At 35.6% G+C, this 27,910-nt stretch overlaps 1 protein-coding gene across 1 annotated transcript in view; it reads left to right on the top strand.

Moving 5' to 3' along the window:
- The window catches only part of COX10 (cytochrome c oxidase assembly factor heme A:farnesyltransferase COX10), a 146,224-nt gene that overhangs the window by 70,904 nt on the left and 47,410 nt on the right, over positions 1 to 27,910 (top strand). Inside the window, exon 5 of the mRNA XM_004469025.4 lies at positions 27,636 to 27,706. Within this exon, the coding sequence (XP_004469082.1) occupies positions 27,636 to 27,706 (71 nt within the window). The remainder of the gene's footprint in view (positions 1 to 27,635; positions 27,707 to 27,910) is intronic.

Here is a 27,910-nt window from a genome sequence, read left to right as displayed (position 1 = left end):
ATCTGGGGAAATACTGTATATTGTATATATGAATTTTGGTGATCTAAGACTTCTGAAACTGACATTATGTTGGGATTCACTTTACGGGAAGTTTTGGATCACAGAGTGGTTCAACAATGGCAGCAGAGGAATACTGATATGGGATGTTATTGACAGGATATATATGGTTGACAGGGAGTTATACAGGGCATATGCCCAGGGTATATGGTAATGTCTATATATACTCATAGTGGAAACAATTAATAACAACAGCTAGGGGGGTACTGGGCTCCTGGCCGGGGGGTCACTGTTGTGGGCCCTGGGAGAGCAGCGGCAATCCTCCAGGTGCAACGGCAAGAACCAGGAAGGAAGGAGGGCCCAACAGTGGGCTCTTGATACTAATGGCTACACTTTTGAGCCTATGCACCTGCAATAAGAACAAGGCCTAGAGTAGCATTGTGCCTGGGGGTTTCCTCCTGACAGCCTTCATGTTACTCAAATGTGGCCACTCTCACAGCCAAACTCAGCTTGTAGATGTGATGCATTCCCCCCAGCGTGGGACACGACACCCGGGGATGAGCCTCCCTGGCACCGAGGGATCACTACCACATACCAGCTGAAGAAGCAACTAGAAAATGACCTTGAATTAAAGATTCAATGCGGAACAGCAGAATATACCTGTCTACATATAATAACATGACTTCGGGAAGCGGTTTGACCTAATGTAAGGGGGAAATGGAAAGGAGAAATGAGATTATAAGGCTGTGAGTCTCTAAAAAAGAGTCTGGAGGTTGTCAGAAGGAATACCCCTATGTACAACTGAACAGAGTCTAAGAGACAGATAAGGTAGATACAACCCCAGGTATTGGTTCTTTTGAGGGATAAAGAGACCCACGGGTTCTATGGTCATGGCAGAAGGGGTTCACTGCCATGACAGATGGCCCTTCTTTGGAGCTGGTGTTTCTGCGTGATGGAAATGGACTCAGAGGGGATCTCTTTTCACAAGACTTGCATGCTACTTTATTGGAATTGTAGTTGGTGCTGGGTTTAAGATATATGTAGGGGATTTGAATCTCTGGACTGATAATATGACACCCAGGCCCAGAGCCTCAACAGACTTCAGCTCCTACACTTTGACTTATTGGACTTACTCCACTCAGCTAACATCGAGTTGAAGAAGGTCAACCACCACAACATGGAGCCTAGAGTGTCTACAACTAGAAGCAGGAAGAGTGCATCCAGTACCCATGTGCAATCTAAGCCATCACTTGACATAGGTGTGCAATGGACACAACCAATCCAATGTCCACAGAGAAAATGTGGAATGGGTGTGGGAACGGTAGCCATGGGGGCTGCTGGGTGTGGGGAACGGGAGGAAGAGATGAGATGTGGAGGCGTTTTCGGGACGTGGAGTCGTCCTGGATAGTGCTTCACGGACAATTACGGGACACTGTAGATCCCCCCAGGGCCCACTGGATGGAACGTGAGAGAGTCTGGGCTATGATGTGGACCATTGACTATGGGGTGCAGTGATGCTCAGAGATTAACTTACCAGGTGCAATGGATGTATCACGATGATGGGAGAGAGTGTTGCTGTGGGGGGAGTGGGGGGCGGGGGCGGTGGGGTTGAATGGGACCTCATATATTTTTTTAATTGTAATTAAAAATAATAATAATAAATAAATATTAAAAAAAATAAAAAAAATAAAAATAAAAAAAAAAGAAGAATCATACAGAAGTTGAAGATTGTCTTGGAAATGAGGATGAGTTCTTAGGTCTCTTCAGTGAAATAAAATAGTCTACTTTAAACACAGAAACTGAAATTAAGTCAAGGCTGCTAGTCAGCAGTTGCTGATGGTTAAAATTTGGGTTGGTAAATAGCTAATGCCTCTAAATCACAGCTAAATCCCTTCGCCAGGACTCCCCTAGACTTTCCACGACAGCAGTGAAAGCATGGAGCCAGCATCCCTTTGGATTAATTGGTCCCATGCCTATGCTGTATTGGTTGATAAATATTTTTAATTGCCCCTGCTTATGTATCAATTACATGCTCTAGTTAATAAGATTGCATCAACAGTCTTTTTAGCAAAAAGGACCTCAGTTTTATGCAATTAACCTTAGCCTAAGAGAAAATCTAAAAGCAACCTGAAACAGGAGTCGATGCATAGAAACCAAAAGTGGCACAAACCCACCCATCACATTTTACCTAAGGTTATATAAACGTATGTCTATGAAAAGTCACTTTCAAGGGAAATGATCTATGTGACATTATGTAAGCTGTGAAATGCTTTTTAAGGGTGACTTATTACTAAGTCTGTGAGGCTGAAAATTTAAAATGCTCTGTGAGAATAGGTTGATTGCAGGATGGCCATGAATAAGAATAGCAATCCTTCTCTGAGTACTTAGTACATGCCAGACACTTAGGTGCTGTACCTGTGTGATTCTTTTATCCTTACAACAACTTTAGGAGGCAGGTATTATTCCCTTACAGCCGTGAGGAAACACAAAAGAGCCCCATGTTAGCCTGTGTTTCCTCTCCATTCCCAGTCTGAATTCTTACACACAAAGGAGCCTCTGCCTTTTTTTACTTTTCTCCTCTCTTGGGAGATTAGGGAGATGGCTACCCCCATGTCTGCCCATTTTAATCCCTTAGCAAAAAATCAAGGGAATAGCAAAGGGAAGGTTCTAATTCTCAACTTATTTTCTCTGCTAAAGTTAAGTACCCTGAGAGGCTCTTTTGTTCTGGGCTTTGCATGGTGAAATAGTTACAGATAACTGAGTGTGATTGGGGTCTCTGCTGCCTGTGCTGGGACAGATTTTACAGATTATATTGCAGAGTGGTTGTTAGGATTATATATCACCACTGAACTTCCAAATGTGAATGGTTAACATGATATTTAAAGTACGAACCTAAAATATTTTTGTATAAATAGCCTGTATAAAATATATCGGATGGAGCAAATAGATCAAAAACAGACAAAACATTCCACTTCAAATGTTCCAATGGCAACAATTTAGAAAGCAGTATCAGAAAATAATTATAAAACAGATTGTTGCCCTTAAAATAAATTATTATATGATAGCCCATATTCTTACGGCGTGGTAACAACAGATTCGTAGACGTATCATTAAACTGACCGACTAGTGAGGAAGAATGTTGGTGTGCTGCATGGAAAGTAATTACATAGAAGATTCTGAAACCTAAATTAGTAACTTTTTACAAAGCTTTTCCATCTATAGAATCTTGTGAATAAAAATTTCAGAACTATAGAATGAGGAACAACTGGGTCATTTATGGATGATTTCCTACCCGTTACTAGTTTCTTTAATAATATGTGCACTTTCACCATTTACGTTTTATTTAAAAAAAAAAACCAAAACTTAAATTTGCTCTCGTTCAGGTATCATTTTCCATAATATTCCTATATCTACCATTAGAATTTAAACTTGAGCAAAATGCCACCTCATTCTTCATCCAAACATCATGAAATCATTGCAGATGAGGTGAGGAGATAAAGTAATTGGATTAGAAATGGGTGGTTTAAGTTTACACCATTTTATTATATCAGGAATTTTTGATATTTGAGATGTAGATTTCCACAGCTGTGCGATCACTTGTGCCTAAGATGCATACATGAAACCAGGTTCAGTAAATTGGCTATTTTGGAGGAGGAGAAATGTAGATGGTCAAATCTATTGCCTAAAAAAATTTCATCTGAGGTAAAACAACTGCCATATCAGTGTGTACAACATGAAGGTATGATTCTTATGTTACTAAATATTTCTTCCCTTCATTCTTTGTTTTCTATCATTTGGGATTTATAAACGATTTAATGAATGGTGGTGGCCCAGTATGTGAGCCTAATAGTTCGTATTTTTACGTTTTCTATCCAGAATTTTCCCTAATCTTACAAATAAAATTCTGTGCTTTTTTCAGTCTTACAAATATCTTGGACTGTTGTGGGTTATTTTTGATAAAGTATTAAGGTTTCTCTAGGATATATACATAGTTTAACTTACAGTATATTAAATTATTTGAAAAGGGAAAAAAAATCCTGTATAGCCTTAGGTATCATATATATCAAAGAATATTCCTGGTTATTTTCTATTTTTTCTATGTTTGTACTGATGCTAAATCATAGCTTGAAGATAAGTAATATTAAAGGAAAATTATGCATTGTTACTGTAGAAATTTAATAATCTCATAATGTTGAAAGAATTGTATAATTAGAACTTTAACAATTCTTATTTTAAGATTAACTCATTTTAGATTTATTTAATTCCTAAAAGAAACAGTGCAATTCAATCTATTTGGTGATTTTGATGATGAAAACTTTGTGATGTGGTTGCACTTGTAGAATATTTAGAGATCTTTCATTGGGCTTGTAAAGTTCTTTAGTAAGCCATTTAGTCAGTAGTTTTTTATGAGAAACTATATAGTAAAACTTTTAAAACTTGGTTTTTAGTAATTAGAATGTACGTTCATTGAGTTAGCTTGGGCTGAAGTTTTATTTTTGGACTTTCTCTGAAAATGAAAAATTAGAATGTAATAACAGTGATTATATTTGTTAAATTTTTTAAAATAATCTAAAGTATTTTACAAGTACAGATTTACATCTGAACAAGAGCTTTGTTAATAAAACATTTTTGTGAGTTATTCATTAAAGAGAACTTTGAGAGAATCTCTAGTTATCCGTTAATCTGTGTTATTGTGGCTATAGTTAAATTACAGTAATTGATACTAAACAGATTTGTAAAAAGTTCAATTATGAAATATTTCTGAAGAAATCTAACACTTTTATTTTAAAATTAAATTAGAATAATAAGGTCCTTGAGTTTCCCATTGATTGTTAAGAGTAATCTTCGAATGTGGGTATTGTGTCTTTTTTTTGTATGCCCTATATTTTATTAATTAATTGAGTTAATTAGCGAAGATGATTTGTAATTGCACTGAATATGTGATGCAAAGAACGAACTTGCTCAAATATACTTGAAGATATTTAAACAGTTGATTATTAAGCATTTTAAATGCCTCCCATTACTACCAATGCTAACTATTTTTAAAACTGTGAAATGTCTAAGTTTGTGGTCAGTTTCATACTAATTCCAGTATGCATGATAAAAAACCGCATAATTAGTAAAGTCTAAATTCATGAGACTTGTATCATAATCAAAATTAAGGAAGCATCCTTTCTTTAAAAATAATCTCTAATTCAGGGTTTTCATTAATTCCAGTGTAATCTTAATTAGTGAAAACTGCGTTGACTTACGTTTGTAGAGTATAAATGAGAATATTTGTTACCTTATAGAAATTATTTATTTTTGAAAAATATGTTTACTAGCGCAGAGGCTGAATGACTTGACTTAACAGAGAGGAGCCCTGGTCTTCATAACAGCTTTCTGACTCAGTGTTTCTTAAAATTCTTTTGATTCTTCCTTGCTTTAGTGTTAAAGAATTCCATTTTATGCCATAAACATAAATAATTACTTTTCAGTTACTTGTAATTAAAAGGCTTCGTGTAGACACCATAATATCTTCAAATTCAACAGTACCTGAGGGAAAAAAGCAATGATTCTTCATAATCTACTACAATTAGATCTTTAAAGAATACAGTTGTTTGAGTTTCACCTTCTTGTCCCTAATATTCTTGACTTGCAGGAATATTATTAATGATATGCTTACATCCTTGTTAAAGTATTGATAAAGAATAGAAAAGATTGAAATACAAAGTTATCTTCTTTAATAATCATCAAGAAATGCAGTAAACAACTTTCATGTAAGAAAATGTTACTTTTCTGGAAAAAATTAACTGGATCTTAGAACTACCTTAATGGTTGTTCACGTGCAAAGATGAAAAGCATCCGCCTTTGTCAGATAGTGTTTCAGAGCACAGAATACCTCTTTAAGATGCCTAATTTTGCCATATATGTGGAGCACAGATGTTTTCACCTCCAAAAAAGGATAGCAAGCACATAAAAAGGAGATTAAACCTGTTCTCAAGGAACATGTGTTGGTGAAAGACACTATTGGAGAGGATTTTTAAATCAACCAACAATGCCGTTTAACTTCAGTAGCAGAAAGTATGTCTCCCAAAGTAGAGTTCTTTATCTAGATATGGGAAAACGAAATGGCTTTTGTCGTTTTTTCACAAAAAATAAACTTTTATTTTGAGATCATTGAAAATTCACATGCAGCTATAAGAAATAATATAGAGAGATTCCATGTACCCTTTACTCAGTTTCCCCCAGTCATGGATAGCTTACAAAACTGTAGTATAATATCACAGTCATTTAAAAAATGCTTTTTAAATCTATCCACATGACCACAGCATTGCACTATTTTTTTCCTGAATAAAGCACAATAGTTCATTACTACACACATAATAATTACTTTTAAAATTAACCCAATAAATATTAAAATTAGATGTTTTGAGATTTCTGTTATTACTCTATGCCTAATGACTTGTTCTATAAAGCTGTTCATTTTTGAAAAGGTACAGTATTCTATGGAGCATCCTTTACTTTCCTGTGCAGTTTAGTTTATTGGTTCTATTGGCAGATTGTATTTTAATCTTTTTTTATCAGATTAATGTACATTTAATATTAAATTGAAATCTTCTAATAATTTTGTTAGTTAGCCAATATTTTAATAATAAAATTTCTTTGGAACTAATGCAGCTATTTTCTTGGGAACTAAAATGTGTTAGTATTAGTTGAACAAGCACATTACTGATTTTAGATATTTGATTAGTGGTTCTCAAATTTTACTGTACATAAAGAATAACCTGAAAACCTAATGGAAAGTCTACTCCTAGATATTCTGCTTTAGAAGGTCTGGGGTGCAACCTGGGGATCTGCTTTAATTACATACTCCAGAGGATTCTGACACACAGAGCCCGGACTATGCTTTTTTCAATGCTTCATTAGACTTTGAGGTTTTCTAGCATTATATTATATAAGCAATAGAATGTTTATGTTTTTTCTCTAGATATGTATAAAGAACATAAATTTTGTTTTCTAGATTTTTTTTTTCAAATACGGAATTAATTTATTTTATAGTCTATTTACCTGTTGGGGTTTTACATATGAACATTGCAATTCAGTAATACTTCTGCTCTCCAGTTGAAATGTTTCCACTCCCCTGGCTGGAGAACTCAGGAGAAGCAGAGGCAGCTGAGTAGTAAAGGGAAAAATAGCTGGGAAGAGAGATTGGGAGCCTCCTTCAGAGCACTACTGCTGATTATTTGGGTATAATCAAGTGGTTTGTTTTTTATCAAGCCTTTTTAATTTTCCTTTTAGATAATGACAAAATGTGAAAAGTAATAAGTTAGGATTAGAGATGAAGATAGAGAGGAAGGAAACACTGTTATAGAAATATAATGGTGATTTCATTTCAGAAGTCAGGAGTTAGAGCAATCTAGGTAAAGGCAAGCATCCTGAGTCATGAAAAGGGGGGCAAAATGAAGTTCCGTAAAGAGTTTGTGAAAGCTTGGGAATGTGAGAAATTTTAGGAACAGTTCCATCAAAAACTGGTTTTAGTTTTATAAATATTTGGCTGTTCAAAGCAGAAAATGACTTCATTATTTGGGAAAATTCATTTATTTAACAGCTTATTTCCCAAAGATAACAGAAGAATGAAATGTGACTTACACATTTGACTATTGAGCAATAGGCATCACTCTAAGGAAAAGTTGGGTATTAATGTGTACTTTTTTGTAGACATTTATTCCTTGCTATTAACAAAAAGCCTAGATATGTTCTTATTTGTTTCCTGTTTTCTTAACCCCTTACATTTGGCTTTGCTGTGACTGGTGTTTTGGGAAATTTCTGGCCATAAAGCACAGTTGAGACTGTGGTTGTTTGGGTACTGTACTTTTTTGTTTTCTTGACATGTAGATTTATCCAGTCAAAACTTATAGTGTATCTCTTATCTCAAAATGCATTTTTATACTAGGTTTTATTTGTTTCTTTAGCATTATCTTATTTATAAGGTTAACAAGACAACTCCTGCTTGCCTTCCAGCATTAGAAATTCATTCAAGTGAAAGGAGACAGAAACGTGTATATAATTTTAATCTTTGTAAAGATATTTGCTTATGCTGATTGCTTTAGTACTTAATTAACATAAAATTTTTTTAATCTAGTAAAGCTGTGCATCCTGTGTTGAAATCTTTTGTTATGTTTGTTTATATTCTTTATTTAAAATTGTTTGAATTTCACGTGTAATTAGATTATCCTAAGAAATTTTATTTTTGCTTTTTTTAAACCATTGAGAAGGCTAGCTGAGGCTGCTTGGAGTGGTGAACGATTAAATGAGTAGAGAAGTTTTTAGGTTTTTATATTTTTTAAGATTGTTTTGCCCATTGTTGGTAAGGATTCTGAAAGGCAGGCTTTCTCTATCCTGGTGAGAATGTAAATTGAGACAATTTTGGGAATATAGTTTAAAATTCTTAAAAACGTCCAATCCCTTCAACCCAACAATTCTGTTTCTAGAGTTTTTTCAAAATACATTATCAGAATAAGTGCACATATTTTATATATTATTAATATATTAGACATAATTTCAGTATGTAAAGACAGTCCTGGTTAAAGTAAATTATGTTTTATCCATATTTTAGAATACTGTAAAATATCATAAAAATCATGTTTCCAAATAATATTTAATGACCTAGGAAGTTTATGAGTGTCAAATGAAAAAAAAAAGATTTGGATTATTTTTATGGTGTTTACAGTATGTATTTTATGTCTGAGTGATGGGATAAAAGAATATTTAAAATTCTAAAAAATGTCCATTCCCTTCAACCCAACAATTCTGAGTGGTGGAATAAAAATTATGTATACCTTTTAACCTAGAAAGTCTCTTTCTGGAAAGTAATTTATCCTAAGTGAAAACAGAGGTGAGGAGTATAAAAATAATTCTCCCTGCTAGAGTTGTTATTATATATTTAAATGTTTCAAATACAGAAAATTTTAAGGATAGTGTTGCTGAAAGAATGTGGTTAGGATTTCCAACTCATACTTATCTCCAGATTTTAAACACTTTCTAAAACAAATCACTTCAAAATAATAAATGAGCAAATGAAGGAAAAATAAATAAGGAGCATTAAAATAGACTAGAAAGGCTACTCTATTGGATTAAAAAAGATGGGAAGATTTGGGTCCAGACATTCTAAGGGAAAAACATTTCTGCAGTTCAGTATTGGGAAATCATTGTTATTTCCAGTTACTGAATGCAGTTTATGTATTTAGCTTCATCTGCACATCCTTAAACAAATTGCACATGCTTCTGGTTTTTTTCCATGCAAATTTAGGTTAGTATTTGGATACATTTAAAAAAAATTATTTTGGAGTGCTTTAGTTCCAAAAAGTTATTGAATGGCAGGGACAATTCAATACATTTCTTTAACATATTTCTACAATTTAGCAGTCTGCTACATTAAAATAAACTAAGTCTCAAAACTCTGATTCTGATTCTTTCAAACATTTCATAAAGTGGTGATCCTTAATACACGTAAATAAAATTTCCTTTACAGAAGAAATAGTATCGCTGAGCCATAATATATTGGTATATAACTCTTGACCTATGTTTTTCATTAGACACATACTAACAGGTATGTTATTACTGTATACATGTCACAATCTGACTTTTTAAATTTAATACCAAATCATGAACTTCCTGGGTCATTAAATAGTTATTTGGAAACTTACTTTTTAAATATTGCTTATCATGTCATTATATGGGTAAAGCAAAATTTACATTAACTAAACTGTTGGATATTGAACTTAAGGTTAATAATTGATAAGTGAGTCAAATGAAGCTAAGCATACCAGTTCTGTTTTGAAAAGAAGAAAACTGTTTTAGACATACTCTCCGTATTATCTTCTTAATGATAAGTACTGCCTTGGTGTTGAGACTCATGTTTTTTTTCCTTAAGTTCACATTTCTAACTTGTGCACTACCAGTTCTTGAATGGTAGCTACAAAAGTAAACAAAGATTTTTTTTTAAACAAGTCAATTTTATTGATTTGTATTAATAAAGCATAAATCTATTCAAAGTATACAGTCACTTTGGATATAATGGTATTCGGTATAATTATATAGTTGTGCGTTCATCACTTCAGTCATTTTTAGAGCATTTTCATTATTCTGATAATAATAATAAAAAACAAACAAAAACTTATCACCTCTCAATCTCTCTAGCTTCCCCTTCCGTATAGAGCTGCTACTCTGTTTCTTTCTCTCTAGTGTACTTGTATGTATATTTTGTAAAAACAGCCTTATATATGCAATATCACCCATATTTATATTTTACAAGAGGTTTCACTATAAGTAAACATAGATTTTTGCTAAAAATTCTCAGGTGTTCTGTAGTCCAATGACTGATGGGACAACTTTTGGACGTACCGGTATTGCAAATCATGATCTGTCTGTCCTGCCTTTAAATTTATTATTGGCAGTTATTATATTGCCTCTTACTATTTCGTAAAGAAGTATCTTATCTTCAAGCTCAGTGGCCTTGGTCAGGTTACTTTACTTGCCTGGGCCTGTTTCCTCTTCTTTAAAAGGAAGATAATAATAATGCTCAGTAAGTATAGCTGATAGGAATAAATAATTCCAGAATGTTTAAAATAAATCATAGCATTGCTATAGCCTTACCAGTATAAGAAGGGCATCGTTTTATATATTGTCTGTTGTACTCATTCAGTTGCTAAACTAACTATAGATTTCTCACTGACTTTGATAAATTTGTGAATGGTCATTATGATAGGCTAATAATTTAATGAACCTTCATAATATAACATACCTGCCAATTATGCATTCATAACAAATTTGCCATTTGGCTTATAGGGGATAACATTTCCTTAATCACTAAACCCATAGAGGAAAATGTATACTATTTTTTTAAGTGGAAAACTGATTAAAATAAAAGGCTTTGTAATTTTAATTTATTACAGAAGTTTTCATTAAAAATTTCTAAATGAAATGATCTACACACATTTTTTTAATGCCTAAGTAAGCAATTGGGATTCCTTGCCAATAAAATAAATAAGACTTGGCTGTTTTGTTCTTCAGTAACATATACATATTTGAAGTCTTATATTTAGGATTCCTGTGTTGCCTCCATTACTTAGTTTCAGAAACTGTTTTGGCATGAAGTGTTTATTGGATTGCCACATATCTTGCTGTACTGAATATCTGTAGGCTCTTGAGGAAATTGGAGTGTTCAATAAGAATAATAAATATAAAACAGAATTCTTTGTAACAGGTATACTGAGCTGTAGCTATGCATTAAAAAAAACTAAGGAAAATGCCTTTTTGAATAGAGTTCTGAAAAGTTAAGTAAGCTTTTCTAAAAATAGCTTCTTTCCCTAACTCCATTTGACTTGCCATCTTTATAAGGTCCTCCTTTTGTCAATCTAACTTCAAAAGAGATTGTGATAAAAATTTTACATTTCTAATGTATTTTGGAAAACCTAAAAGATTTAATGTGGTTTGCAAAATGTAGTGTAACATTTAATTTTTTTTAAATTTCCAAGCCATACATAAATCTTTTTTAAAGCAGTAACCACATCTATTTGTATAATTTATTTTTTGTGTTTGAATTTCTTTTTATTATAATAAAAGAAAAATTGGAAAAAAGGAGGAAAAAAGAAAGAAACCACACCACCCATAGACTTACCACTCTGAAGCAATAAATTATTCTTTACAATATTAGTGTTATTAGATTATTAAGGTCTTCTTGATTAATAACTGTCTGATATTCCATGAAGTAGTTTTACCACATTTTAACCATTCCTTGAGTGTTCCTTCTAATTTTGATCTATTATAGCACTATAGTAGATAACTTAATTTTTGGCATGCAGTTTTCCCTTTTACTTCTGGCTTATTTCCTTAATATGTAGTCTTATAAGTAAAATTTATTGGAAATGAACTAAATTCTTAGTTCCTTTTCTTGTTAAATGACATTAAAATAATATATTCTTATATTCATATTCCTGCTCATGGGAATTTCATTTTATTTTTAATTTTATTTTAAATTTAATAATTTTATATTCTTAAGAGTAATCTCATCTGTTAAGAGGTAATTTCAAAATATAGATTATTAACTACCATGTGAGTGATCAATAATCCTTAGAAAACCTGTTGTTTTCATTTAGTTATAATGCCATATCTGATTTCTTGGTTGTGTAGCTTTCAGAATCTTGACGTACGGTAATTTACTTAAAAAAAAAACTATTAACAATTAAGTTTTAATTCATCTCAGTATGATAAACAGTGAAGAAAATGATGCCTCAAATAGTTTCGGTTAGTAGAGCTATCTTTTAGAAAATTTATATTGGTGTAAACCAGATTCTACTTTATTGCTATTCCTCATATATTCTTTTTGAAATGAAAACATTGATATTGTCTATGATTTAAGTTATAATATTAATTTAATTATATTAGGCCACACTTTTGTATCTGAAGCAGTTACAAATAATTATTATTAAAAATCAGTTGATAAAATTCCAACTCCTTTCTCCCAGTGTGACTTGTCTTATAAATTATTATTAATTATGCCTTTTATAAGAATGGGGAATACTTTAGTCCATTCTCTCATGACAGTAAAAGTCACTATCAATTTGACAGGCTAAATAAAATGTAGTAATTTTCATATAATTCAGCACTGCAGACTGTTTTCTTATAAAACATTATTTAGCATTGGTTTATGTGATTACAGACCTTTTCTTTGGAGGGGTGGGTACCTGAGGCCAGACAATAAACCCGGGACCTCATATGTGGGAAGCTGGCAATCAACCACTGAGCCACATTAGCTCTCCTGAGTTGGTTTTTACCTTTGTTTTTGCTTGTTGTTTGTTTCCCTTTTCTTTAGGAGGCACCAGGAACTGAACCCCGGGCCTTCCGTGTGGGAAGCAGGCGCTCAACCGCTTGAGCCACATCTGCTCCCCTCATTACAGATTTAGTTATATTTAATAGGTATGCGTTTCTTTTCCTTTGTTATAGATTTTGTGGGAGTAATAGTAGTAGTTGTTATTTAATGTTTTATCCTGGCACATATAGTTTAGAATTTCTGCAACTCATATAAGAGAAGTGGTTACATAATCTGAAAGGTTTTTTTTAATGTAGCATTGAAACTAAGAATCATTATCGGCGGCGGACTTGGCCCAGTGGTTAGGGCGTCCGTCTACCACATGGGAGGTCTGCGGTTCAGACCCTGGGCCTCAGTGACCCGTGTGCAGCTGGCCCATGTGCAGCGCTGATGCGTGCAAGGAGTGCCCTGCCATGCAGAGGTGTCCCCCACGTAGGGGAGCCCCACGCGCAATGTGCCCCATAAGGAGAGCCGCCCAGCGTGAAAGAAAGTGCAGCCTGCCCAGGAATGGTGCCGCACACATGGAGAGCTGACACAGCAAGATGACGCAACAAAAAGAGACACAGATTCCCATGCCGCTGACAATGACAGAAGCGGACAAAGAAGAAGATGCAGCAAATAGACACAGAGAACACACAACGGGGCGGCGGGGGGGGGGGGCGGGTAGGGGAGAGAAATAAATGAATAAATAAATATTTAAAAAAAAAAAGAATCATTATCCATTTGACATTTTAAAAACTAGACTATCTGATTAGCAATGCACTCAAGTTTAAAAATATTTTATCAGCACAGTCTGACTTCAGATATTGTTAAGAATTTATCCTGGGATCAGCTTTTCTTTTTTTGTTATTTTAACATACACATTGCTAATAATGAAGCATTTCTTCTACTACTTTTACTGCCTGTTCCTACCAAATATAGAAAGAGGGGAAGGCTATCGGTTAGAAAACCTGTCCTTTTGCTGACCTGAAATCAGTTATTCAAAATTCAAAAGAAATCGAATCAGTAAAATGAAAACCTTTTCTGTGTGGAAGTATTTCAGTAAGACATTAACACTTTTCCATTGACTTATGATATGTCCGAAACTTTAGATTGTTACTTCACAGGAATAGTTGTTCAGAATTAGAGTTCACATATTCCATATATCCTAAGAATTGTATCTGAGACAGAAACCATGCCATGGACAGGCAGCATATCGATATGTAATCTATTATTATAGTTCTTAAAATATTGGGGTTTAATGACTAAATGTCATTTATCTAAGAGGCATACATTTTAATAAAACTATAGTCACATGTGAATTACTGTAATTTATGGGCATTTAAAAATGTTTGCCTGCTTTCTGGTGTTAAATTGGTATTTGGCAAGAAAAGTTGGAAATGTTTGAATTTGCTGTATGCCATTTTTTAAATTAGTTAAATGAAAACTTAAAAAAAGGTACTATTGAAAAACTGAGAATAGAGTCTTTGAGCCCTGTAATGTCTTTTCTAGCAACTCCTAGTAATTTAGAATTTTTATCTACATGTCTTAGAAAAGTAAACATTTCTTTCTGGTTTGCTCTTAACAGGAGGACTAAAAATATTTTGTGCATGTATTGAAAACTTTTCTTCCATGACTTAACCACCGTGTTATTTTTGGATCATTCTGTAAGGTGGTGATGCACAAATTGCTCTCTCAAAACACAGTCACTTTGCTTGTAACACATTACAGGGTTTTGTTTGGCTGCTCAGGAAAGAAGCTCTGTATTTAAACTTTCAAAAGTTCTGGGAAATTACCTAATATCCAATCCATTGTCCATGACAAATATCTTGCCTGACTGTAAAAACTTCAGCCGTTTCACATCATTCAGCAAAGGAACCATGACCCCCTCCCCCCACATGGATGGTCCAACTCTACACAATATATGTTTTAAATATATCAAATGCAGAATTGAGGCATTTCCAATAATCAGATTGGAAAAAGCAGTGGGAATATAGGGCAGAAACTGTTATAAAAAGCTGCAGAAGCATTTGAGATGACTTCATGTTTTGCCTACTTGCCTTCCTAAGACTTCTTTGAAAATCTCCCAGTATATTTTATATGCTACTTTTATCCGACAGTAGTGTAGGTTGTGTGAAAAAAATGGGCAGAAGAGCAATTTACTAACATTTAAATGTGCTACAATTGCTTGTGCCCCCATCATAGAATCTCAAAAATGGAAGGAACAAGGTCATTAAAGAGAGGTTTCAAGTCACCCTGTTAAGGTAACATAGTAGAAAAGTCAGTATCTTCCTTAAAAGCCAAATGTCCAGCTTTTGTTTATCTGCCATTTTCCTTTTCAGTTAAAAAATGTGATGTTAAAAAAAAGTTACTAGAAGAAAAATGTTAATCTTTTAGTATGCTATTGAAAATTTTAGAACATATGTGTAACTTTTTTTTTAAGGAGGTACTGGGGATTGAACCTGGGACCTTGGATACACGAAGCAGGTGCTCAACCACTGAGCCACATGTGCTCCTCTGTAACTATTTTTTTAAGGTATACATTCTCTGGTAGGCAAAATGAGTAAGACATGTATTTCCCCCCACTACCTTTGCCTCCTCCTTTTGTTTCCTGTTCTTCTCTCCTTGAATTGTGTAGAGTAACGCTTCTGCTGCTGATTAAACCAACAGGTGCCAGGAGCGCTAAAGCAAGCTGGCTCTGTGCCCAAAGGCGTATGGGGGAGATAGTGTGTCACTCATTCTATCCAGGTTTTGTGGTGTTGCTGTGTCCTTACAAGGGGAGGGATAGACCAGTTGAAATACATACTGCAACTCCTGTGGGATTACGTGTGTTTCCTTTGCTTTATGGTTCAGATTTTTACAGTTCCTTTGTTTGAGAGTTCTCAGATTGCCTAATGATTTCTCTAGCCCTCCACCACACCCCAACTTGTCCAGATGTATACTATAGTTGTATGAGCCTCTGCACATTTGCCAATTTTATTGTTCAATATGTGGTATAACGTTTTCTTTTTGAGTATCATGTCATTCTTCAGCCGTACAGACCTAAGATAATGATTTTACTTATTTATTTTAAATATTTCATGTTCTATTTTCTTTAATGGTGGCATTTAAACTCCTTACTGTATTTTAGGGAACTGATTCAGAGGTCAAACTGTTGTCATATTATTCCATTGTTAATGTTGTTAGTAAGCAGGCTTATTTGGTTTTATAGTTATAGAGGAGTCTGCAAAGATTTATTGACTGTGATAGCCTTTTGTCCTTATTAGATTATCAGGAAGTAGTATTAGTTGAGGGAAAATTTTCTAATCTTTTAAGCCCTAATTTAAAAAGTGCTTTTTTAAAAAAATTTAAATCTAGATAGTCTGTTCACATTAGTAACTTTTAGTGGATTTTAATGCAATTATTTGTTGTTATTGAAAACTGGTCTTAATTAACTGTTTTAAACATGGTTTTTGCAAAGATAGAATTATAGTCCTTGGCAGCTGTTAGAGTAGAAATTCCTTTGAGCTTATTTGGAGATTTTAGAAGGCTTTTGACCCCACACTGGACAGTCCCTCTTACTGAACACACTGGCTAAGATATGAGTCCCAAACTTCAGCTGTATTAGGAAAGGAGATCCTTTTCTCTTTCCTAAGTGCTAAACTCTGCTAAAGATAGATAATGACGTTGGGGAGGTATGTAGGGTTTGAGGAAAAGGCTGAGATGGGGAAATATTCAGCATGTTCAGAGATAGAAGAGAGCAACCCAGCTAACAGAGAGAGGCTAAATCTGCAGCAGGAAAAAAAAAAAGGAATAAATTAGTGAAGTAAGTTTCCTAGGAGATAGGAGGGGACAAGCTTGCCAGCCTAGGTAGAGGGACCAGCCCTGCCCTAGCTAGGTAAGGACAGGAGGGTGCATTTGTTCGGGGGGGGGGGGGGGGGGTGCTGTGATAGAGGACTTTACTGTCCAATAAAATTGAGGCTCTGTCATGTACCCAAGGTGGAGTGGGTGGAAACAGGAGAGCGGACTAGGTTTGAACTACATGGAGAGAAGGACATCAGGTTGACTAGTAGAGTAAGATGGCCTGGGAATGTTAGAGCCCATATAAAGTTAGTGATCAGGACCTGTAGTGAATCCCCTTATCCTGTAGGGTGGTTTTTTCTAGTACAGCTCAACTACTCAGGTTCACACAAAAAGCAAACCAGTAAATTGCAAGGAAAATACAAATGTGGCATATGATGGGTCAGTACAAGCAGGGGACAGAGTATATGAAGGACCGTGAAGAACTGGGAGTATGTTTTTGGGGAGCTGAAAAGTAGTTGAGAATGCTTAGCATAGGAGAGAAACGGTAAAGAGCAAGGGAGGAGCCCAGGGAGGACAAAAGGAGGCATTTCTGAAAAGCTTTACCAGCTGCATTAAAACATCTAACTTTGTTCCTTGGGCAGTGGGCAGCCATGGGAAAGTTTTATGCTGGGAGGTAACATAATCAAGTTGGCATCTAAAAGATCACTTTGACCTTTTTGTGAAAATTGATGGAGATGGCGTCGGGGCCGGGGGGTGGGGAGCAGTACTGAAGGCAGAAAAAGAAGTCAAGAGGCTGTCGTAATCCAAGCAAAATAAAGTAGTAGTCTGAGCTAAGGAAGTAGCACTGGGGTGGGGGGGAGTGGTCATATTCAAGAAATAGGATCAGCATTTTGCCTTCCTAATGACTTTCTGGGGGAAAAATTGGTTCCAATTTGTTAAGGCTTCATTAGCGTTGGCTTTATCCTAGATCAGTTTGGTAATTCTTTATTAGTTCATCTAAAGAGGATCCATCTACATTTTGTATCATGTAGAAGTTATAGAATTTTTTATTACGTTTATTCCAAAATAGAAAGCAAATGGTCTTTACAGACATTTGAAAAATACGGAAAAGTAAAGAATAATAAATCAGGGAGCGGTTATAGCTCGGTGGTTGATTTCTTTCCCATGTACAATGTGCTGGTTTGATCTCTGGTATCTCCTTAAAAAAAAGAAGAAATCACCCCACATCTCACTACACAGAGACAAAGACTTTAAATATTTTTATATATTCCCTTCCATCTTTTTTCAGAAAACGTTTACAAATTGAGGTCTCTCCAGTAGAAAGAAGGGGTCAATTCCATAGCAGGGATTCTTGAAGCAAATCAGGACCAATGTGACTTTCTGGGTCTTTTTTCCTTCAGATCTCTGGTACTGCGGGCCTCTCTTAGGGTCTAAAAGAGTAGCCTTTTAGACCTTTTTACTTTTTCCTTTCAGCATGAAGCCTTAGAATACAGTTTAATGAGAGATGGTCAGAGTAACCCTCAGAGCAGAGCACTGTCCTAGGTACCACCTGAGGGTTTGAAAGCCACTGACTGTAAGGAGTGCTGGTGCACAATCACAGTCTCTATTTCAAATGTCTCATGGGGGGGAATCAGCAGGAACAATGGGTCTTATTTAATTTGTTTATTCTAGGTATGGCAGTAGAACATTGGTAACAAGGAAGGAGTAATGGCTGACTAGTATCTTAGCTGAATTGTAAGCTGAAATTAATGGTACATGGAGTCCTGCTGGATAAGGTGCCTTTCCCTGTCCTTTATTTTTCTTTACCGTCTCTTTTAACGTCATCTGAGATTGATTGAGACATTATCTTGGACCTTGGAAGCTGTGAGCCATATTGGAATGACAAACACTTGTTGACAGCTTTGAGAAGATGGATGGAAAAACAAACTCTGACAAGGCTCACATGTTTGTTTTTCTATTGAGTCCTTAGAAGAATGTTGCTGTCATTATTTGGTATAGGGGAAGAAAAAGTTACACCTCATTATCAATTCAGTGTTTTCTGAGCCCAACTTACAAACCTTTCTAGAATTGTCTACATTTTGCATTGGGTATAATTAATCAAAGAAGGGATAGGAAGTTCATCACTTGGCCCAAGTGTACATTTCTGTTCATGTTTGGTGTTTTGTGTCATTTTAGCTCACAAAGTTCAGTAGTATCATACGTATTTATTGTCTGTCTAATTAATAAACAGTTTTGCATCTGAGTATCAATTGTTTGTGTAAATAATCTACTAATATAAAAACATGGTATAATAGAAAAGCACAGATCTCATGCTAAGCATTTAGTAGATATTTATCCATTGGTAGAATAGTGTCCTATATCTTCAGTATTTAACTATGAGGAGGAAAAATGATCCACTTATTATTCTGTTAAATTTATCTTTTAAATTGAGTACCAAATTGATTATGAGGCAAGGGTTGGCATATATTATATGATATAAATTTTTTGTTATGTTTATATTTGACTATATATATATATATATATATATATATATATATATACACACACACTAAGACTACCCTTTTCTACCACAGGCAACTAATTATATAGTCATGACATGAGACATGAAATGATTTGGGCTTGTTAGCTTTGTTGTGATTTATAAATAATTTGACTGAATGTCTGCCCAACCTCTCCCCACTTTCTTTCCAATAGAGAAAATACTCTGTGTGGTTTGAGTGGGATACTATGTCATTACATTTCTCCATCAGTTTCCTCCCCTTACTCACAAGAAAGTCGCCTCATCCCCTGCCCATGATGATTCATAGCCCTGCTGGCTCAGGACTTTTGTCTTGGCACTAACAAGAAGTACAGTTTCTGCTGGGGTTGCTAGGAGGCTCAGAGGTTTGGGCTGCCAGTGCCATTTGGCCTGCTTCATGGAGAGACCCTCCATGAGGGAAAATGCCATGTAGGTTCAAGAGATGAAGAGTTCAAATCCTGCTAGTATCATTTGTCTGCTCATTCCTTAAGGCAAGTGCAAGCCTGTTGGGAGAGCTAACAAAGCCCCCTTTCCCTTTTTAGCTGGCTTGAGTTGTGTTTCTACCATTTGCAAATCCAAGATCCTGTAACAGATCACAGAATTGCTGGAGGGCAAGAATTATGAAGAAGTAATGGCGAGGTAATGAACCCGAATAAAAAAGAAAAAAGTTTAAAATGAGAAGAGTTCCAAGAAATTGGTGGATTTTTATGAGGAAAACACACTGAGAAAACGTCCTATGAACATTTAGCCTAGTTTGGAAACAAGTTGTTTGCTGAAGGCTTCTCCCCTACTCCCATTGCATTCCCTTCCACAGCCACAGGCAACCTGAGAAAAAGGCGGACGTGTTCTGGAGCTTTCATTTGTAAATCCCAGGGGAAGACTCAGTTGACCCTGTTTGATTCAAATACCCATTCCTTGACCTACTTACTCTATCTAGGAATGGGGTAAGGTGCTGAGTTATATGGCCTCTGAGACTCAGTGAACGGAGCATTCTACTAAAAGCAGGCAGGTAAAGCTCAAGTATGGCTCCTGGGAGAATCGGTGTGACCTGGGCAGCTGTCCAAATTGTGTTCACAATAACATTTTACTTTTGATATTATTCCAGACAATGAGGACATATGAAAAAGAGGGCAAACTTGTGTATGTGTGTGTTAATCAGAGCAATTGTAGGTTTACAGCAAAATCATACAGAATGTAAGAGTTCTCATATACTGTTCCGCCACTACCAGTTTTCACCATTGTTAACATTTTTTATTAGTGTGATATCTTTGTTACAAATGATGAAACAATATTTTTATAAATATACTATTAACTATACAGTTAATAGTTTATGCTAGAGTTCACTCTTTGTGTGGTAAAGTTGTATGGTGTGTTGTTGTTTTTTTAATTTTTATTCTGGTAACATATACAAACTAAAATTTCCCATTTTATCTACTTTCAATTATACAATTCAGTGGTGTTAATTACATTCCAATAAAACAGTATATTCTAAGGATTAATAATACTGCATTTGTCTTTTTTATTTCAACACAAGTTGCAGAAGTTTACTTTGCTGCTTCTGAAGTAGTTGGAGCCAAGTGAAATGATAACATTGTGAAAAAATTACTAGAAAGCATAGGAAAAAATTGTGAGTAGACTAAAATAGCTGTGGAATTGTGTGAATTTCTCATTTATGAGAAATTCCTAGATGCTTTTTGTTTTGGAAATGTGGTTTAAATATCTAAACCAAAGCGTAAACCTAACTGAAAACCATTATAGAAAATGCATAATAAACAGAATAAAGTAGCATAATGAGCGCTGATCTCTTGATGCCAGGAAGAATTGTCAAGCCCTCACTGAAATGAACCATAAGTCTTGGTTAGCATGGTATTTCTACCCAGATGTTGCTTGTCCTGATAAATTTAAACATTCATGGGAGTCTAAAGCTGCTGCCAAGTTATGGCACCCTGGAGTTCAGTTGCTCCATTTGGTACCTCTGTTCCCATATTTGGATGGCTGACTTGCCAGAAATTTAGAGAGGATAATACCCTTTTTCATCTAGATGAAATGATTCATTAGAATTACTGAATTAAACACACATACACATACACACAGACTTGAGAAGTGCCAAGATAGCTGCTTATACAAGAGTTTCTGTTATAATGTACAAAATTTTACATACATTTAGATAACATGATTTATAATTGAAATCCTCAGTAGCCCTATGAAACTATAAACTAATAGTCCGTAATTCATTCAGGTCATGAAGGAGAGATTATTTTAATTACCTATAGAATGTGTTTGAATATTGGAGACAGAACATTCTAATTACTTGTAACTTCAACTAATTCAGTGAAGAAGTTACTTTGCTTAAAGGCAAAGAAGGTAACACATAAATTAGATATCATGTTTAAATGAGTGTTCAACTTTAAGTGAATTTATACATTCTATGCAAAGTATAAGTCTGCAAATATATGTGTTTATTTTCACTGATGTGTTCATTTAATAAATTATTTAAAGAGAGCAATATTATTGTATTCTGTGTCTCTCTAGCATTACAAATTATAAATTCACCTGTCTCAGGAAACCTGCCATTTAGATCATTAGATAAAGTGTACATATTGAAAATGTTGGCACTGTTGAAAGTAATAGAGAAGCAGCCTTTATCAGTCGGGCTTTGATCAGACTTTTCAGAACCACTGTGAATGACATAAGGTGGGTATTGAGGGATTAGATCTTATGTGATTCTGGGAGTTAAGCAGTCTGTGGAAGTCTCTTGCCCCTGTATCTGGTGCTGGGCCTGAAGTTAGCAGAGCTGTCAGTCTGAAAAGTACAGGAGAGCAAGATCAACCTGGAATCCATGAGGTTGCACTGACACTCTAAGGAACAGACTAGACCACATGCCTGTCTCTTGCCACTTCCTAGTCCCCCTTTGATGATACGGGTGACCTGTGGAAGAGCTGGCATTCCTCACCATCAAGCTGTACACAACTTGGCCCAAGGTTATGAGAAGCTGGAAGAGTTCTGGGAGCTGCTGCAATCCAAGAAGATCTGGCAGGAGGTGGAAAATCTGCAGGCCCAGTGCCACCTCAGGCCAACAAGGCAAGCCAACAGATCCTCTCTTGTGTGTGAGCTGCACAAGTACCTGACCATACACCAGTTTACTAAATGCAAACATGGCTGCTGCTTTAGTTCCATCTTGAGCATCTCATGCAGATTTCTCTTGTGGCTATCCCTAACCTACAACTGTGCAGGAAAGGGAATTCTGGGCATTGTAGTTCCAGCTTAGCTAAATCAACACAACAGAAAGCATCACATTTGGCCTCTTGTCAGCTTGGCACTCAGATACAAATTTCAGGCACCCTTAACTTCCAAATAAGACAATAGCAAAATCATATTTATGCCAAACATGATGGAAACTATCCCTTTTACAACAAAAAATTCACTAACCTTCTCCCCAAAAGAGGATATAATAAGTCCCTCCATTCATCTTTGGGTGATGTTCATTTCTCTTCAAGTTGAGTCACAGTCCCCTTGATATTGTGTAGCTAAAATACTGATATATAAGGTTGAATGTTGTTAACATCTTATGTTAAATGGTAGGAGAGTGAGAGAGGAAAAAAGGTGATTAATATAAATACAAATATATTTATAGCACAATAAGGAAGAAATACCCTTAACTATTACATTCCATGTTTCTGCAGGCCACCACAGGGTGCAGTGTTTATAACAACGTTCTTCCGCTGGGTGGACTGTATTCATTTGTCCTTGGTAAACACCTTGGATAGTTGCAGTTCCTTGCCTCATAAGATGAACCAGTACGATTCTCGAAGGTCTGGAATTGAAACTCTCATACACTGCTGGTGGGAATGTAAAATGGCACAACCATTGGAACATAGTTGGGCAGTTTCTTAAATAGTTAAACATATATTTACTATATGATTTACTCATGTGTATTTACCTTTAAGAAATAAAAGCATATGTCCACAAAAATGCGCATAGCATGTTTTTTTGTAATAGTCCAAAACCGGAAGCAATCCACATGTCCATCAACCAGTGAGTGAATGGATATATGAATTGTGATGTTTCCATATAATGGATTATTACTCAGCAATAAAAATGAAATGAGCAATTAATATACTCAGCAATATGGTAAATCAAAATAATTATGCTGAGTGAAAAAATCTTGACAAAAAGTTTATATACAGTATGATTCCATTTATTTTAAATCTAGAAAATTCAAGTAATCTGTAGGGACAGAAAGTAGTTCAGTGGTTGCCTGGATGCAAAGCAGGGGGAGGTGGTGAGGAGGGATGGGAGAGAGGGATTTCATTGGGACACAACAAAACTTTTGGGAGTGATGGATATGTTCAATATCTTGATTGTAGTGATAGTTTCATGGATATATACCAATGTACATTTTAAGTAAGTGTACAGTTTAAATGTGTAGGGCGTTGCATATCAACTGTACCTCAATGAAATTGTTGAAAGAAAAAAAAAGATTGGCTCTAACAATGGGTAATTTGTATTTTTATTTATCAACTAAAGTGACAGTACCATGCTGTAATGTAATGTATCAAGTGATATATTCTCTTGATTTGTTACCTTTTAAATAATGTAACTCTCGACAAATGTTTTTTAAGAAGATTTGTACTATTTCAGATTCACATAAGGTTCCACTGCACACTTCCAGGAGATTCAGACAGGAGCCTTGGGGACTGAGAAGAAGAAAGGATCATATTAACTAAGGTCTGGCTTCAGTTTGTGTAGGTGAATTTGGACTGAGTCTTGAAGAAAGGGTCAAATTTGTTAGATTATGATTTGGGGAAAGGCGCTGTATTCAGAGGGTGCAAGTATAGGTGAGAGGAGAACAGCTCTTTGCATATTGTGGTACAGTGCATCATTGTACAATATCTTGGGTTTTTGTGTTTTTTTTTAATCTTCATATTAAGTAGAGGAATTATTCTCATTTGCTACTGAGAAAACTAGGGCTCCAGACCAAAAAATATTTTCACCAGCCTCACCGAGTAAGAAACTGTGACTGAGTGTCCAAATCCCATGGGTAGTTTGCTGTTCATAAGACAGTGAGGCATATGATCAGGGTGAAGAAATAGAGTAAGTGATAAAGTTGGAAATAAAGATGAGACTAGATCAGGGGTGAGTCTTGAACAACATAACTTGTGAAGAGTTTTGGATTTTATGAAGTCCAAGGCTGTGAGATCATTAAATGTTTTTCAGCAAGTGGTTTTATTATGACTCCTTATAGTGGCAATAGTAGAGGGAAACAGGAAGGGTAGATTTGAAATAAATAATGAGGTCCAAATTATGAGGGCTTTGTGTTGACTTGAATATATTTAGCTAATGAGTAGAAGGAATCAAAGATGAGTCTAAAGATTTTGCCATAAGTTATAAGAGAAAAATTGCATTCCTGACAAAATAATAAGAACTGGAATAGTTACTGATTTTCATGGAAAGATGTTGAGTCCAGTTTGGGATGCACTGAGTTCACAATTGTGTAAAACCTCCAAAGGAAAATAGCCAGCAATCAAGTGACATTGCATAACTGCAACTCAGGAGGAAGTCAAGGTGGCATACACAGCTGTTATTTAAAGATAGAAGAGCGAACGCAGAGGGTTGGGGTCTAAACCACAGGCAAGGCTCATTGTATTAGGGGCCATGCGAAGATGTTCATTTGACTTATAAATATTTCCTCTTCACTGTGACGACCATAGCCCTTGTCCAGGCCATTGTCATCTCTCCCTGGGGCCATTACAATCTCATCTGTCAAAACCATACCTGACAGTAATGGTGCTGTATCCAAAATATGTTTCATACACAATAGAACCATGGCTTCTTAGCACAGCATGTCCACCTGTCTATGATCAGCTTCTAACTACTTCTAGAACTTCATTGCTAGCCCATCCTGCAACACTAACCCTAATAGCAATTAAATTACAAGTGATGGAGCTCTCTATGCTAAGCATTATGTTAATCAATCCTTACATCAACTTCAAAAGTTATATATTAGTATATTCATTTTACAGATGAGGAAACAGGGATTCAGACAAGGTTGCTCAGCTTGCTAATAAGTGCTAAATTTGACATTTAACCCACATCTCCCACTAACTTACAAAGCCTGGGCTCTGAACTGCTGTGCTAGGCTGAACTTGTAGCTCTCCAAACACATCATGAGATTTCTGCCTCCATGCTTTTCTTCACTTATGCTTGCCTTGTGTCTAGAGTACTCTGCCCTTATCCCCTTATCCAATCTAACTCTTGCTCAGTCTTTAAGCCTCAGCCTAAGAATACTTGAAGGCAGTTTTCCCTCCACTTCCTCTCTGCCTTCCCAGCTGGGTTTGGAGCCCATTCTCCGGGCTCTCATAATCCTTGGCAAGCATCTCTTTCATTGTACGAGACACGTTATTATAAATATCTGGGGTTTTCTGTCTCAGTCTTTCCATTAGCCCCGGGCCAGCAACCTTTTACTCTAACAGGCCAGATAGGAAATATTTTAGGTTCTGCAGCTTATACAGTCTCTGTTGCAACTATACTCTGCCATTGTGATGTGAAAGCAATATGTAAACAAATGAATATGGCTGAAATTCCAATAAAATGTCATTTAATGGATACTGAAATTTGAGTTTCATATAATTTTCATATGGCACAAAATACTGTTCATATTTTGATTGTTTTTCCAAACATTAAATAAAATATATAAAAACCATTATTAGCTTATGAGCCATACAAAAACAGATGGCAGGCTGGCGGGTGTGGTGTTAGGAGACCCACTATTTAGTGTTTTCAAGTCAAGGGAGTATTATATTTTAAGGGAAGGGATTATTCAAGGGATTTAACCTATAGGGATAATCACACATTCAGACACATTTTTAGAGATATTTCTAATAAAGAAAGATGAAAAATAACCTGAACATATACATCTGTATGGAATTGGTTTTGTGGTATATCCATAAGCTGAAATACTCTTTAAAAATAAAAATAATGTAACTCTCTATGACTGATGTGACTTTTTTTTAGAGGACAGTCATAGATAACATGTTTGTTGACTCCCTCTTCTACCTGTTCTAACCATTTTCTCCAGGATCAGCCCACTTTGGTGGCAAGAAGGGCTCGGAGGAACAGTTTAGCCAGGCAATGGCCACCGCTGCTTGCACCAGGAGCCAATTCCTTAAGGCTACCAGGAAAATTATCACTGCCATCCCCTACCCCGGGGGACCTTTCTCATAGTCATGGGATCCGGTAGAGCAGGTTCATCAATGTGTAGTTTCTTATTCTGACTACAGCCACACTGTTGTGTTGCAGTTGCTCCGGAGAAGTTCTGAAAGCCCAGGCTCGGCCTCCACTTCCCTTCACAGTGCATGTAACAAGCTAATTTACTGCATAGGCCATCCTGAATAAAGGTCAGTGGCCATAAGGAGAAGTCTTATTCCCTGAGTTAGTATATAGAATGGAGGCCCTCTTAAAGTGGAGGGAATGGAGGTGGTTATCGTTGGTGTGTTGGCTTTATTTCAGAGCCCTGAGGAGACCAGATCCGTGGCCTTCAGCTAAATGGATAATTGTGTCATCATTAGAGCCTGGCTGTGAGGGGCTATTTGCTGTAAATGGCAGGGAGTCCTCACTCTTGATAACTCTACCCAGAGTGTTGTGAGTAAAGTGAATGCAGTAAGCTGAGAGGAAAGAGAGAAAAAGGGATATCAGAAGATACCATTGTGGTTAGAGTATTAAAATATTGTAAAAAAGTAAGACAGCCTTGTAGAATAGGACATAGGGAAGGAAAGTATACATCAAAGTTTTTTAGAAAATTAAGAGGAACACAGCTTACCAGATGTCTTAGCTTGTAAGAAATCTATTTAAATTTCCCAGATAGTTCAGGATAATATTTTCTTTCATTTTTAATGTTTACTTATTAGGGATTAGTACTAGATTATTATTATTAATTTTTTTTTAGGAGGCACCGGGAATTGAACTGGGGACCTTGTACCATGGGAAGCATGTACTGAGCTACACCTGCTCCCCTAGGTTATTTTTTAAAGTACAATAAAATAAAGAAAATGTTACTTTACGTATTTCTAGGTTGTGTCATTTTTAGCACTAGTGTTTATTTTTCCCCTAACATTTATGGAAGATGACCTACTGAGTGCGAAGCATTGAACAGTGGGCTGTGGTCCATATAGACCTGAGTAGAAACTAATCTCTATCACTTAGACCAGGTATTTCTAAAATTAGTTAAATACATTTTTCTTGGAAAAAGTTTTCACAATCAGATAAATTTGGGAAATACTGGCTAAACAATGTTAATTGAATAAAGAAATCCTTTAAACAATTATGTATATAGTTTTTAATGTGTCTCACCCAGAGAGTTTTCCTTCAGTGAATGCCAAGATTATTAATTCATTCTGTCAAAATTAAAATGAAGTTTGCTGTGGAAAAATGTGCAATGCTAAAGCAGCTTGAAGAGTTGCTGATGTTATAATTAATGTTTTCTGCCTTTTTTCCAACTTTTTACAGTTTTTCGAGGTGCCATTTGATTCAAACATGAATAGGACAAAGAACAGACCTCTGGTTCGCGGACAGATCAGGTAAAATAATGAATATAAATCTCTTCCACATTATAGAACATTCATTTGCTTGCTTGCCCTGAATGCTTTCCCAGTCTCTTACCTTGAGTTCAGACGTTAAAGTAACATACCTCAAAGGGACAAATATGTGTGCACACACAGTACTTTTCACCTCTAACCAGAATGTACTACAAAGCCTTAAGATGGATCTAAGATTTGCAGTTT

The sequence above is a fragment of the Dasypus novemcinctus genome, chromosome 21 (genome assembly GCF_030445035.2).
Source record: "Dasypus novemcinctus isolate mDasNov1 chromosome 21, mDasNov1.1.hap2, whole genome shotgun sequence".
NCBI classification, from domain to species: Eukaryota; Metazoa; Chordata; class Mammalia; order Cingulata; family Dasypodidae; genus Dasypus; species Dasypus novemcinctus.
This window is presented reverse-complemented; position numbering and strand designations above follow the sequence as displayed.